Genomic DNA, 13,896 nt, shown 5'->3' with positions numbered 1-13,896 from the left:
CATTCAAACTACCATAAAACTACTAGGAATGACTATAGACCGAAGCTGCACCATGCAACCACAAATAAATAAAACAATACAGAAATCCTTCGCAGTGATGAGAAACCTAAGACAAGTCAGGAAATTCTTCGAAAAAACACAATTCCAGCTTATAGTACAATCCCTAATCCTAAATCTACTAGATTACTGCAACATCCTCTACCTCCCCTGCCCTGCTACAATGACTAAACAACTGCAAACAATCCAAAATACAGCTCTGAGATTCATCTACTCATTGAGAAAACATGACCATATTACAGATGCATACATCAACTCACATTGGCTACCAATCCAAGAAAGAATATTATTTAAATTTTACTGTATGTTATTTAAAGCCTTAAACGGAGACAGCCCAACCTACCTGAACAACCGCCTCATCCAAACCACCTCAATCAGACATAGAAAAACACACACACCCCATTCACACACCCCTCGATCAAAGAAGTAAAATGGAAAAAACTATACGATGGCCTCCTGGCCACTCAAGCAGCTAAACTAGGTAACCAAATCTCCAATCTACTGATAATGACACCAGACTACAAGACGTTCAGAAAAGAAATAAAAACTATACTCTTCAAGAAATTCCTGAAACAGTCATAACTTCAAGAAATTCCTGAAACAGCCCTAACTTCAAACTTACCGTCCTTCCCCCCTCCCTCTTCCCTCCACACAGAAACTACATAACCTACTCTTTACCTCTCTAGAAAGGACAAATGTTCTTCCATTGTAACCCTCCGTTTTTTTATCTCTTTTGTAATCCGCCTTGAACCACAAGGTAAAGGCGGAATAGAAATCTCTAATGTAATGTAATGTAAGATACTGGGAGCAGACTCAATAGGTGCTGTGCTACATTTGCAGCTAGTGTTCAGTAAAGTCCCCCATTAAGTCACAGTAACTGCAAATTTTATTGTGGTTTAGTAAAAATGCCCCTAAAATTCCACTACAGTAAAACAAATTCTTAACCTAATTACTGGCAAAACTTTAACATATATTATTTTGGGGGTCCTTTTAGTAATCTGCATTAGCTGTTAACATGTGGTTTAACACTTTGTATCAGCTAACACAAGGATGTGCAAACCTGTGGTTGCAGTAAAACTCCACTGGTATGCAGTAAGTCATGCTTTGATGGAGTTTTTGGTTAGAGGGTTTTTATTGAGAGGAGACTGGGTAGAAAATGGATATGGCGCGCTCCCTGCAAATTAGCATACTAGAGTCATTGCCCACTAAGGTCCTGATTCTATAAAGTCTGCCTAAAGCTAGGTGCCAATATAGGTGCCTAACTGAACTGGAAAAAAACAGGTTAATGCAGAGGAACTTACCGCCTCCTATAGAGGAGGTGTGAAGTGCTTCTGCGGTAACAGCATGGTTGTTCTGTGCATTACCAGCATTCACCAGAATGTGAAAATGCTGTGAATGTCCCTTCTTGTTTTGGGCTTGCTACATGCTAAAATCCTGCATTGCAGCATGTTAAGCCCAAAACTTTAGTTAAACTAATCGGTTCATGCAGTTTAATTTTTCATTTTGTGGAATGTAAGAACCATTTTTGTAACTTAATTATATCCAATGCTCTAATTTAGGGGAATGGTATGATCCTGGCCACCCCTATAGAAGACTGCATTTCAAACCAGTAGGGGAAGTGCTAGGACTTTCAATGCCAATATCAACATGATGCTTATTGACCGCTAAATCTCAACAAGGTTTAATGCTATCTCCACAAACAAAAAGAAAGTAGCAGGCAAATAAAATTACAACATATTCAGCAACCTAGACCCTTCAAAAAGCAAAGAACCACCAGCAGTAAAGACACCTCATGAATCAGGAAGATGTTCAAATAGCCTGAAATCATCACCACCCATCTTTCCAGCAGGAGTGGTAAGCAGAAGCTATCCAAATATTGGTATACTCAGACACTGCCATCCAAGTTCTGGTAGGACAAGGGAAAGAGCTCCAGTGTTTGGCATGATGGCCAGACAATAATGCAGTTAAGAATGAACCTGTGTGGACTAGATGATGCCCTAAACAAAATGATTTCTCTGGGTCCATGAAGGCTAAATTTAAAAGTTTCAGTAAAAGAAAAGCATGTTAACGCAGGTACTGGGAGACCTCTAGCAACTAGTTTGGTGTCTGAAGCACCTTCGTATATTGATCACTGTTCCCTTTCACTGCTGTCCCATTTCAACAGCCCCAAGACTTATGTTCCTTCTAAGCGGAGCATGTGAGCAATCACTCATACATTTTACATGGTCGTTACATGGTCGCTCACAAAAATACTGATCCAACCCAACTTTCAAACAAAATTAAACAATAAAAAATAAATTAAACTAAACAAAGGCCCTCTTTTACTAACCGGTTTTACTAGAGGTTTCTACCGGGCCCCAGAGCGCCAAATGCTCTGATGCTGCTCCAACACTCATAGGAATTCTTAAGTGCATACTGTGTGCTCACATTTATAGAATACTGCCATTCAAGTGGATAAGTGTACCATTATACACATCAGTAGCATAGTGTGTACAGGCAGCCTTTCATAGCCGTAGGTTTCACATCCAAGAATTGAACCAATCGTGGACCTAACCACGGCTTGCTCTCTCCCCACCCATACCCCCCACATCCATAGACACTCAAGTCCACCCAGTGTGCCTTGCAGCCAGGACCCGACTGTGACTCGCTCTCTTCCCACCCCCCACAAATCTGTAGATGCTCAAGTCCACCTGGTGTACCTTTGTAGCCAGTCTCAGCCCTGCAGCCATATCCAAAGGCTACCTGCTACTTCTGACAAAACTTCCGGGGTAGGCTGGGTCAGAGGTAAATGCATGGTGCAGGCCGCAGGCAGCCTTTGAGAATGGCTGCCTCTGTTGCTGCAGGGCTGAAACTGACTGCAAAGGTGAACTTTAGCATTTGTGAAGTTTGGTATCTGTGGAGGGTCCTGAAGGCAATCCCCTGTGGATGCCAAGGGACAACTATAATTGTTATAGGGAATTCACATGAGAGAGGCATGGGCTGGGCTGATATTTTCACATGCAGCATACTGTGAGTTACATGAATAAATCCCACTTTTAGGCAGTAACTTTTACATGAGCCATAGAGCTATCATAAATATGCATACCTCAGTTATGGTACAATAATGTAGCTTGACTCTTGTATTCTAATCTATAAGGACATTATTTGTGTAAAGGCTTACAACCTGTGGCAATATGGTTCCAAAATGGTGGTGTTCTGTTATAGAATTGCTTCCTGAAAGGATGTTATCCATTTAATTTAGGCCTGCTTAATAAAAGGCCTAAACTAAGAAGATGATCGCCAGCATTGTCACTGCCCATACATATATTCAGTACCATTCTTAAAAAGCTAGCACTGTTGTATATATGTATTATGTTGAGACACAGAATTTAAACAGTGGTCTTCTTGCCTGAAAATCAGGCCTATGAATATTTGTTATTCTGTAGGTTTCCTTTCTACATATCTGTCTTACCTTCATCCATAATTGTTACTGATTCCTCTGTTATTTGACTTCCAGGTCCCACTGAAGTATGTGCATAAAAGTAAAATTTGTATCGTGTGCTGTAGTTTAAATTTCTCAGAATCAAACTGGTCTCATTGAAAGGAATTCTGATCTCCTGCAGGGGGCCTAATTCATGTGTGCTGTTTACTGTCAGGGGAAAAATATAGCATCAGAAACACTATATTTTCACAATGATGAAACACTTGTGACAATTAGTGGAGTATAGTGCACAATCTCATCAAATCAAACATGCCAAAACAAGTATGCAGCACTGTCTATGTGAAAACGGGAGGGTCTAAAGATACCAAAATTGGGCAGTGCATGATTGTTATCAGTGGTGTAGCGAGGGTAGGAGGTGCCCATGGAGGTGGCGCCCTCATCTCCGCCCCCAGGCCACACTCATACCCTTCCCTATCCACCCTCGTATCTCTTTAAATCTTTGTCAGCACAAGCAGTTTCTCCGGCCTGCTGCTCATGCTGGCTTTCCTTCTGATGTCACTTCCTGGCCCTACAACCCCGAAGTGATTTCAGAGGGAGCCAGGCTGGCACAAGCAGCAGGTTAGAGTAATTGCTTGCATTGGCCAAGATTTTAAAGAGGTACGGGGGGGCGGGGATGGGGAGGGCATGAGTGTGGTACAAGGTGCCGGCGCCCTAATCAAGACGGTGCCCGGGGCGGTCTTCTCCCCAGCTCCCTCGCTCCTTACTACGCCACAGTTATTAATTACATTCATACTTAAGACTTATCATAATTTCTGATAAGCAAAGAAAATATCTTACATATATTTTCTACCTTTAATCACAAGCAAAAATAACCATCAATACTGATAAAAGACATAAATATAGCTTAAAATAGCAAAAAGAAAAGAATAATGTGCATGCAGAGATACAGAATTACATGTACTTTTACTCTCAAGTTTCAAGTTTAATTAAAATTTCTTATACCGCCTAATCAGTCTTCTAGGCGGTGTACAAAATCATAAAAAAACAATAGTTAAAATAAAAATTTTAAAAGACAGGTGGCGACAAAGACTTTTGCATCAGTTTTCAAAGGGAAAGTACAAACATACTTTCCGTTTCATTTTAACTGTTTTCTACTGTTATAAACTCTTTTTGACTGATGCTTTTCCTATCCCTTTTTAAGAATTTTTTGATACTAGGTGGGCTTAAAGAAAAAGAGAAAAAAAACCCCCCAAAACAGCGGTAATATATCTATTTAGGGTAATATTAATAAACTAAACCATGTATACAATCTCAGGGTTTCATTTCATTGTTCTTAGTGTTGGCCAGGTCTGTATCATAACACCTTAGTCTCTCCTTTCCTGCAGGGTGTACATCAGGGGTGCCCACACTTTTTGGGCTTGCGAGCTACTTTTAAAATGACCAAGTCAAAATGATCTACCAACAATAAAATTTTTAAAAAACCAACGCACACTGTACGCATAGAAAATGTTAATTATCATTCCTATTCCAGGGTTTTTCAAAGAGATCAAAGCAGATGACTCTATGCATTATCACCTCAGTAACAACCATACAAAAATAGACAAATATACCCCCCTCCCTTTTTACTAAACCACGATAGCAGTTTTTAGAGCGCAGGGAGCTGCGCTGAATACCCAGCGCTGCTCTCGACGCTCATAGGCTCCCTGCACTAAAAAACTCTATTGCGGTTTAGTAAAAGGGGACCTTAGTGTAAAATATAGACAGCAGATATAAATTCAGACACATTTTGATCACTAAATTTAAAATAAAATCATTTTTCCTATCTTGTCTGGTGATTTCATGAGTCTCTGGTTGCACTTTCTTCTTCTGACTGTGCATCCAATCTTTCTTCCCTTCTTTTAGCCTGTATGCTTCTTCTCCTCCAGACCTCATTCCCTCCCCCAACTTTTCCTTCCTCTCTCCCTGCCCTTTCTTTCTCTCTGCCTCCCTTTCATTTTTTTCTGTTTCTCTTCTTTCCTTCTGTCTCCCTGCCTGCCTTTTTTCTTTCTTTCTCCCTGCCTTCCCCCAAGCCACTGCCAACGGGGACCAGGACCCAAACCGCCACCAATAACAGGCCCGAAAGCCGACGCCGCCCCAAGCTCTCCCTGCTTCGGCCGACCAGCATTCCTCTCCCCGACGTCAATTCTGCCGTCGGGGAGAGGAAGGCAGATTGGCCCAAGATCGCGATCTACCTATTGGGGGAAATGCTGCCGGGTCCTGCCTTCGCGGAAACAGAAAGTAGGCAGGACCCGGCAGCAAGAAGAGCAAATGCTTCACTAACCTGGCTCCCGCCTTAGCCCATAGCGAACGCTTGCTTCAGGGCTCTCAACATGTGCGTGCCGGCTTCCCTTCTCCCCCCCCCCGGACATAACTTCCGGTTACGGAGGGAAGAGAAGGGAAGCCGGCACGCACATATTAGAGCCACAGAGCATAAGTTCGCTACGGGCTGAAATCTCCAAGCCGGTTTTTTTTTTGTTTTTTTTTTTATGTTCAGCAGCGGCAGCAGCAGCAGATGACAGCTGGGCGGACCGCCCAGCTAAAAGGCTCTAGAGAGAACACTGGAGAGGAAGGCTGATCGGCCCGGTAGATCAGGACGGCAACACGAGTCTATCACGGAGCCCGGGATGGGCTCCGCGATCGACTCGCGTTGCCTTCCTGAGCTACTGATCGATCGCGATCGACGTGTTGGGCACCCCTGGTGTACATCTTCAGGTCATCAAATCTCTCCTCGTACTTCTTGTGGCACAAACATCATACCATTTTCATCACTTTTCTCTGAAATGCTTCAAGTCTTTTCACATACTATTTACCTTCCCTCTATAAATGCCTCCTTGTGAAAAGTAATATGCTGTGGAAGCCTTCATGCAACTCCTTTATTAGTGCTGAGGAGGTCAGTCTTCAGACAAAGTAACCTACCCTGGAGGCCAATGTAGTAGACTACCGTATTTTCATGCATATAACGCGCGCGTTATACACGTTTTTTACAAACCGTGCATAACCTTGCGCGTTATATGCGTGAGCACGTTGTACAAAATTTTTTTTACATAGTTCCGCCCCCCCGACGTCCGATTCACCCCCCCCGCAGGACCACTCGCACCCCCACCCCGAAGAACCGCTCGCACGCACCCGCACCCCCACCCCGAAGGACCGCTCGCACGCACTCCCACCCGCACCCGCACCCCCACCCTGAAGGACCGCTTGCACCCCTACAGCCTCCCGACCCCCCCATCATGTAGAAGCTCCTACCGGTGTCCTGCTGCTTCCTCTTGGCCGTCCCGGCCCTTCTGTGAGCCCTGCGCCTGTGCTGCTTCTTCCGGAGGTCCCGCCCTTTCTCTGACGTCAAGCCCTCTTGCCCCGCCGACTCCCCAACTCCCCGACAATATTGGGCAAGGAGGGAGCCCAAGTCCTCCTGGCCCTGGCAACCCCCCCCCCCCCCGCTAGTTGTTCGGGCCAGGAGGGAGCCCAAACCCTCCTGTCCACGGCGACCCCCTACCCCCACCCCGCACTACATTATGGGCAGGAGGGATCCCAGGCCCTCCTGCCCTCGACGCAAACCTCCCTCCCCCCCAACGACCGCCCCCCCAAGAACCTCCGACCGCCTCCCAGCTGACCCGCGACCCCCCTGGCTGACCCCCACAACACCCCCATCCCCCTTCCCCGTACCTTTGTGTAGTTGACCGGACAGAGGGAGCCAAACCCGCCTGTCCGGCAGGCAGCCAACGACGGAATGAGGCCGGATTGGCCCATCCGTCCCAAAGCTCCGCCTATTGGTGGGGCCTAAGGCGCCTGGGCCAATCAGAATAGGCCTGGGAGCCTTAGGTCCCTCCTGGGGGCGGGGCCTGAGGCACATGGGCCCAATCCGACCATGTGCCCAAGGCCCCGCCCCCAGGAGCGACCTAAGGCCTATTCTGATTGGCCCAGGCGCCTTAGGCCCCACCAGTAGGCAGAGCTTTGGGACGGATGAGCCAATCCGGCCTCATTCCGTCGTTGGCTGTCTGCCGGACAGGCGGGTTTGGCTCCCGTCTGTCCGGCCAACTACACAAAGGTATGGGGAAGGGGGGTGGGGCTGTCGTGGGGGTCGGCCAGGGGGATCGCGGGTCAGCTGGGAGGGCGGTCGGAGGTTCTTGGGGGGGCGGTCTTTGGGGGGAGGGGGGTTTGTGTCGAGGGCAGGAGGGCCTGGGGTCCCTCCTGCCCATAATGTAGTGCGGGGTGGGGGTAGGGGGTCGCCGTGGCCAGGAGGGTTTGGGCTCCCTCCTGGCCCGAACAACTAGCGGGGGGGTCACCAGGGCCTGGAGGACTTGGGCTCCCTCCTGGCCTGAACAACTAGCGGGGGGGGGTCGCCAGAGCCAGGAGGGCTTGGGCTCCCTCCTGGCCCGATATTGTTGGGGAGTTGGGGAGTCGGCGGGGCAAGAGGGCTTGGGCTCCCTCTTGCCCCGATCGTGTCGGGGAGTCGGCGGGGCAAAGGGCTTGACGTCAGAGAAAGGGCAGGACCGCCGGAAGAAGCAGCGCAGGCGCAGGGCTCACAGAAGGGCCGGGACGGTCAAGAGGAAGCAGCAGGACAACGGTAGGAGCTTCTACATGATGGGGGGGGTCGGGAGGCTGTGGGGGTGCAAGCGGTCCTTCAGGGTGGGGGTGCGGGTGCGGGTGGGAGTGCGTGCGAGCTTTCCTTCGGGGTGGGGGTGCTGGTGCGTGCGAGCGGTCCTTCGGGGTGGGGGTGAGAGCGGTCCTGCGGGGGGGTGAATCGGACGTCGGGGGGGCGTCAGGCTTTCAGGGTGGGGACAGGACTTCAAGGGGGAGAGGAGAGTCGGGGTCTCCAGAGGAGAGTCGGGGCGGGCGAAAGGAGAGTCGGGCGGCGACGGGAGAGTCGGGCAGCATACGCGGTATACGGGTGTGCGCAGTATATAAAAATTTCTTTACATAAATTAAAGTTTCCCACGCGCTATACCCGTGTGCGCGTTTTACACGGGTGCGCGTTATCTACGTGAAAATACGGTACACTACATTTAGTACAGTGGTTTATATTTGAATTAGTGCAGATTAGTGCTGCCCGATTCCTGCTTCGAATTGATTTGTTTTTTTTTTAAATTGGCCTGGCCGATTCAGGGCCCGACTCTCCTCCCCGTGCCTTCAGGTCTCCTAATGCAGTAGCGGCAGTGCTGCCTCTTGCTGTCTTTAAATATAGTCATTTCCCCTGGTTTAAATTGTATTTTAATTTGGCACATTATTTTGATGATTTTGTATACCATCTAGAAGGCTCAATTGGACGGTATAATAAATTTTAAATAAACTTGAAACTTTATAGAATATCAACTAAGGGTAGTTGCGTGTGTAACTGCTAATAGGAGCAAATGAACACCCATACTAGCCTATTATTGGATTTTAAGTTCAATTATCGACCAATTAACCAATTAAATTGTCCTTATTCTGTAACAGTGTGCAAATTTGCACACTAAACATGGATTCTAGAAAGGTTGCCCAAAGTTGGACCTGGATCCCAGATGAGTATGGAGCCTGATTAGTCAATTACATGCAATCAATTATTAGTTTTAATTAGCACTAATTATGAGTTATACACACATCCACCCTATGTCGTATTCTATGCCATGGGTATCTAAATTTCATAGCATGCAACTCAAAAGGGGGTATGCATGGGAGAAGCTATATTATAGCACTATGTTATAGCACTATGTGACCTTTATAGAATTAGTGCAGATCTCAGTAGCGTCTAATTTTGGATGCCTTAAATGTCACATGAATGCAATAGTCATGTATAAACAGTTTAAAAATCTCACTCTGTCTTTTATCATTGCAACTTACTTGGCTGAAATTTTAATGTGTATTCCGTCAGGATGCCATTTGGATGGATAGGGGGCCCCCATTCCAAAGTCAGTGAGTCGAGCATTGGATTGATAATCTTCAAAAATGTTGGTGCATTGGGAACTTTTATTAATAAAAAAGTAAAAAAAAAAGCAAGCAAATTGTGAGCAAGAGTTTTCTTAACATCTACAGTGCTATTTACTGTAAGAAACTTTGCGTGCCATGACATACCTCCTTCGGGAGTAGAGAAAGCTTTATCGGGGCTAGCAGGTCCTTCTCCTTTACCATTAACAACTCGCACATTCAGCATATAATGACTAAATGGCTCCAGTCCTGGCAGCATTCCATGGGTCCTGTTTCCACTGAACATCAAGATCTTTTTCTCCATTTCATGCCGTCTGCTGTTCTTAATGGAATGGTGTACTTTCCAAAAATAAACCTACCAATTAAACACATTTTTCAACACTGCTATGTTAGTTTTTCTAGCATTATCTCCCCAACCCAATGCTAGTTTTAAAGAAAATAACGTAAATTATATTTGTAAAACATGTTGCGAAAACACATCATATAAGCATATTATTTATCTCCATAAGAAATTGGAAAAGAATAAGAATAGAACTATTACTATTTATGATTTCTGTAGTGCTATTATATTGACTTTGTACATATACACACATGAAACAATTCCTATTCAATAGAGCTTAAAATCTAGTCAAGATAAACAGACAAAACATAGGGCTCCTTTTACTAAGCTGTGATAGCGGTTTTAGCTATATAGCGTTTTTTTGCTACTTCAGCTTGTCTGCGGTGTTCTTTGCTCACATGTTTAAAGACAATAGACTGTTTTTAGTCTAGTTCTTTATATGTGAGTTTGCAAACAATTGGACTCCTGAGGAAGGCATGTTCGCCGAAACATGGACCGTGTAGGGTCCAGTTGAATTTTTACCACTGTATTTTTTATCATTGTATTTTCATGTTTTTATATGTTAGTGTATTATCTCCAGAACATCTGTATCCACAGTTTTTTTGTTAAGAATCAAGCAGAACTTTAAAAGGAATATAGCCAGTTGTGAGTTGGCCATGAAAAAAGGCAGAATTAAGAATATCTTAACATGATAAAAAAAAGTCATTAGGTGAGGAAGAGGGTCTAACATGTGAAAGCATTTATAGGCAAGTAGAAGCTTGAATTGTTTGAGGAGATAGATGGGGATCCAATGAAGTAATTTAGGAAGGAGATATCCCATAATCACAACATCATAGAGGAAGATAAGTCATGTAGCTGGGTTTCAAATAGTCTATATTAGAATGGAAACTTCTGTGAAAAACTTGTGAGGAACAGATTTCAGTAATCTAATTGTATTTTATTGCTTCACTTTATATACCATTTTGGACACTCTCTTGTGAGACCAATAAGGTGGTTGGAAGAAAAAAGAGCATAAAAAAGGGGTAATTTGATAAAAAAAGAATGGCCTTGATTCTGATGATCTTATAGAGGGGGAAAAACATTTTGGCAGTGTTTTAACTATGTGCTGAAATGGGATGTTTATGTTTATTGATTATTTGATATACCAGCATTTAATATACAGAATAAATTACATGCTGCTGCCAGCATTTAACTTATTCCAGTCGTCATCACTACTGAAAACTGACTCTTTCTCTGTAAATTGGGCTTATATTGTGTTGCACTGAATTGTAAACTCCTCTAATCTTGTCATGGGATGTCAATCCAGTTTTAATAAATTTATTATGCTAAATGTTCATTGTGTGCTTTTGCATACCAGTGAAAAATTATAGAATATTGCTTTCATATATTTTAGTAATAATATGCCTATAAATATGTCAGTATAGCCCTTTGACTGCCACCTCAAGGTCTGGACAATGCTGGGTGATCCAGGGGCGGAATCTGGGTGCTACTTGGAGAGGCCTCCCAGGAAAGAGACTTGGGAGTTCTGATCGATAATTCGATGAAGCTGCCCACATAATGTGTGGCAGCAGCGAAAAGGGCAAACAGAATGCTAGGAATGATAAAGAAGGGGATCACGAACAGATCGGAGAAGGTTATCATGCCGCTATACTGGGCCATGGTGCGCCTTCACCTGGAGTACTGCATCCAGCACTGGTCACCATACATGAAGAAGGACACGGTACTACTCGAAAGGGTCCAGAGAAGTGCAACTAAGATGGTTAAGGGGCTGGAGGAGTTGCCGTACAGTGAAAGATTAGAGAAACTGGGCCTCTTCTCCCTTGAGCAGAGGACATTGAGAGGGGACATGATCAAAACATTCAAGGTACTGAAGGGAATAGACTTAGTAAAAAAGGACTGGTTGTTCACCCTCTCCAAGGTAGGGAGAATGAGAGGCAGCGTCGGACCCCCCCTTGAAAAGGGGGCGGAGCCAACGCGGCGAACTCTGCATCGGGTGCCGCGTGCAGGAGAAGGAGGCAGCAGTGCTTGGTAGCCAGATCGAGCAGGGGAGAGCCTGAGAGACAGAGTTTGAAGCAGGAGAAGAAGGCAGGAAGAAGCACAGGGCTCGGGGAAGCGGCGAGAGTAAGCTCCGCCCACCCCCACCACGTCAGAGGCAGAGTCGGACCCCCCCTTGAAAAGGGGGCGGAGCCAACGCGGCGAACTCTGCATCGGGTGCCGCGTGCAGGAGAAGGAGGCAGCAGTGCTTGGTAGCCAGATCGAGCAGGGGAGAGCCTGAGAGACAGTTTGAAGCAGGAGAAGAAGGCAGGAAGAAGCACAGGGCTCGGGGAAGCGGTGAGAGTAAGCTCCGCCCACCCCCACCGCGTCAGAGGCAGCGTCGGACTCCCCCTTGAAAAGGGGGCGGAGCCAACGGCACACAGCCGTTCGGCGTGCGGAGAAGGCGAGCGGTAAAGGCGCTCGCCTTAGCAAGAGTGCCTTTGCAAAGGAGCCTGCAGAAGGAGCCAGGAAGCTGGGCCGACTAACAGGGAGCCCGAATACGTAAGTTACATTGTTCTTTTGTTTATTATTACCTAGCCACACAGCACACACCGAGACAAACACTCTCAAACAGCTCAACAGTACCAACACAACCAAGACCAACAATCAACAGGAGGACTGCTATCAAGAGGGCAGGACACACACAATTGAGAAGGAGAACAAGACATGAGCGCCCACGGAAGCCAGAAGATGAGCTTTCCAGTCTTCTGCACCGGCTGCAACATGTATGACTACCTCCCCTCGGGGACTAGGGCATACATTTGCAGCCGATGCGAGGAGCTGGACAGCCTGAAACTGCAAGTTCGGCTGCTGGAGGGAACTGTGATGGAACTCGAAGAACTCCTTGCCAGGAAGGAGGAAAACTGAATGCAGGAGAAGTTGCTAAGGGAGCCCGATACCAGCGAAGGGATCGTGGAACTAGAAAGATTTATCGAGGAAGCCCACCAGCAACACGTAGAGATCCCAGGGCTGGAAAGCTGTACCCAGGATACCCAGACAGAAGGCCTGGAAGAGAGGAGAGAAGACATCCATGCAAACACAGAAAAAACCGAAGATGAGGTAGGAGACATCCACACACCAGGAGAAAGGGAGAGAACACAGGAAGACGTCCTCCCATCTGAAGAGCCGAAAACTATTTCAAGAGTAGCACTGGAGGAAGAAGACTGGCCTTATACCATAGATGTGGACTTACGACCCCTGAGAAACCCCCGAATAAAGAAGATGGGGATCATCGTAGGTGACTCCATTATACGTCACGTGGACAGCCACACCGCAGGAGGAAGAGAGGACAGAATCGTCACCTGTCTGCCTGGAGCAAGAGTGAAGGATGTGGCCAACAGGATCTCCAGGATCATAGACAGCGCAGGGGGAGAGGATACTGCTGTGCTCATCCAAGTGGGAACAAATGATGTGAGCGGACGGAAGTATGACAGGGAAGAGATGAAGGGCCAGCTCCGCTCACTTGGAAGACAACTGAAGATCAGGGAGGTGAAGGTGGCCTTCTCCGAGATCCTCCCAGTACCAAGAGCGGATGGAAAGAGACAAGGGGAATTGCAAGCTATTAACGCCTGGATGAGACGATGGTGCGAAGAAGAAAGCTTTGACTTCGTGCGCAACTGGACGGCATTCTGGGGAAAAAGCAAGTACTACAGAAAGGATGGACTACACCTCAACAAGGAAGGAGCAAGAGTATTGGCAGGCAACATGAAGAAGGCCATCGAGAAGGCTTTAAACTAACAAATAGGGGAAAGCCGACAGTCGACCACCAGTCGATGGCACGGACGACAGGATGCCCCGTGAAGAAACCATGGGCTACTACTCATACACAGGAGGGGACGACCTCACAGCAAATAAGGAAGACAAGGCAGGAAGGGACAACTCAGACACAGGAGGGGATGACCGTACAGCAAACAAGGGAGACAACACTGGAGCGGTTAAGGAAACCGTGAAAGAAACAGTAGAGACAGTAAAGAGTAGGAAGTCCAAAAAGGTAACACGAAGAGAACTCAAATGTATGTATACGAATGCTAGAAGTCTAGGAAACAAAATGGGGGAACTAGAGACAATAGCAAGACATGATAAGTTGGAAATCATTTGCATAACA

At 46.4% G+C, this 13,896-nt stretch overlaps 1 protein-coding gene across 12 annotated transcripts in view; it reads right to left on the bottom strand.

Annotated features, from left to right (window-relative positions):
• The window catches only part of NRCAM (neuronal cell adhesion molecule), a 391,220-nt gene that overhangs the window by 82,776 nt on the left and 294,548 nt on the right, over positions 1-13,896 (bottom strand). For all 12 annotated transcript variants that reach the window (XR_004540624.1, XM_033958216.1, XM_033958225.1 and 9 more), the window contains 3 exons: positions 9,566-9,773; positions 9,335-9,457; positions 3,509-3,685 (listed from right to left, as the gene is read on the bottom strand). Coding sequence is in view for 11 of the 12 variants with exons in the window: in XM_033958216.1 (XP_033814107.1) it covers positions 3,509-3,685; positions 9,335-9,457; positions 9,566-9,773 (508 nt within the window). In the remaining variant the exon portion in view is untranslated. The remainder of the gene's footprint in view (positions 1-3,508; positions 3,686-9,334; positions 9,458-9,565; positions 9,774-13,896) is intronic.

The sequence above is a fragment of the Geotrypetes seraphini genome, chromosome 9 (assembly GCF_902459505.1).
Source record: "Geotrypetes seraphini chromosome 9, aGeoSer1.1, whole genome shotgun sequence".
NCBI classification, from domain to species: domain Eukaryota; kingdom Metazoa; phylum Chordata; class Amphibia; order Gymnophiona; family Dermophiidae; genus Geotrypetes; species Geotrypetes seraphini.
Note: the sequence above shows the minus strand (reverse complement) of the source record. Positions and strands in the feature narration are given on the sequence as shown.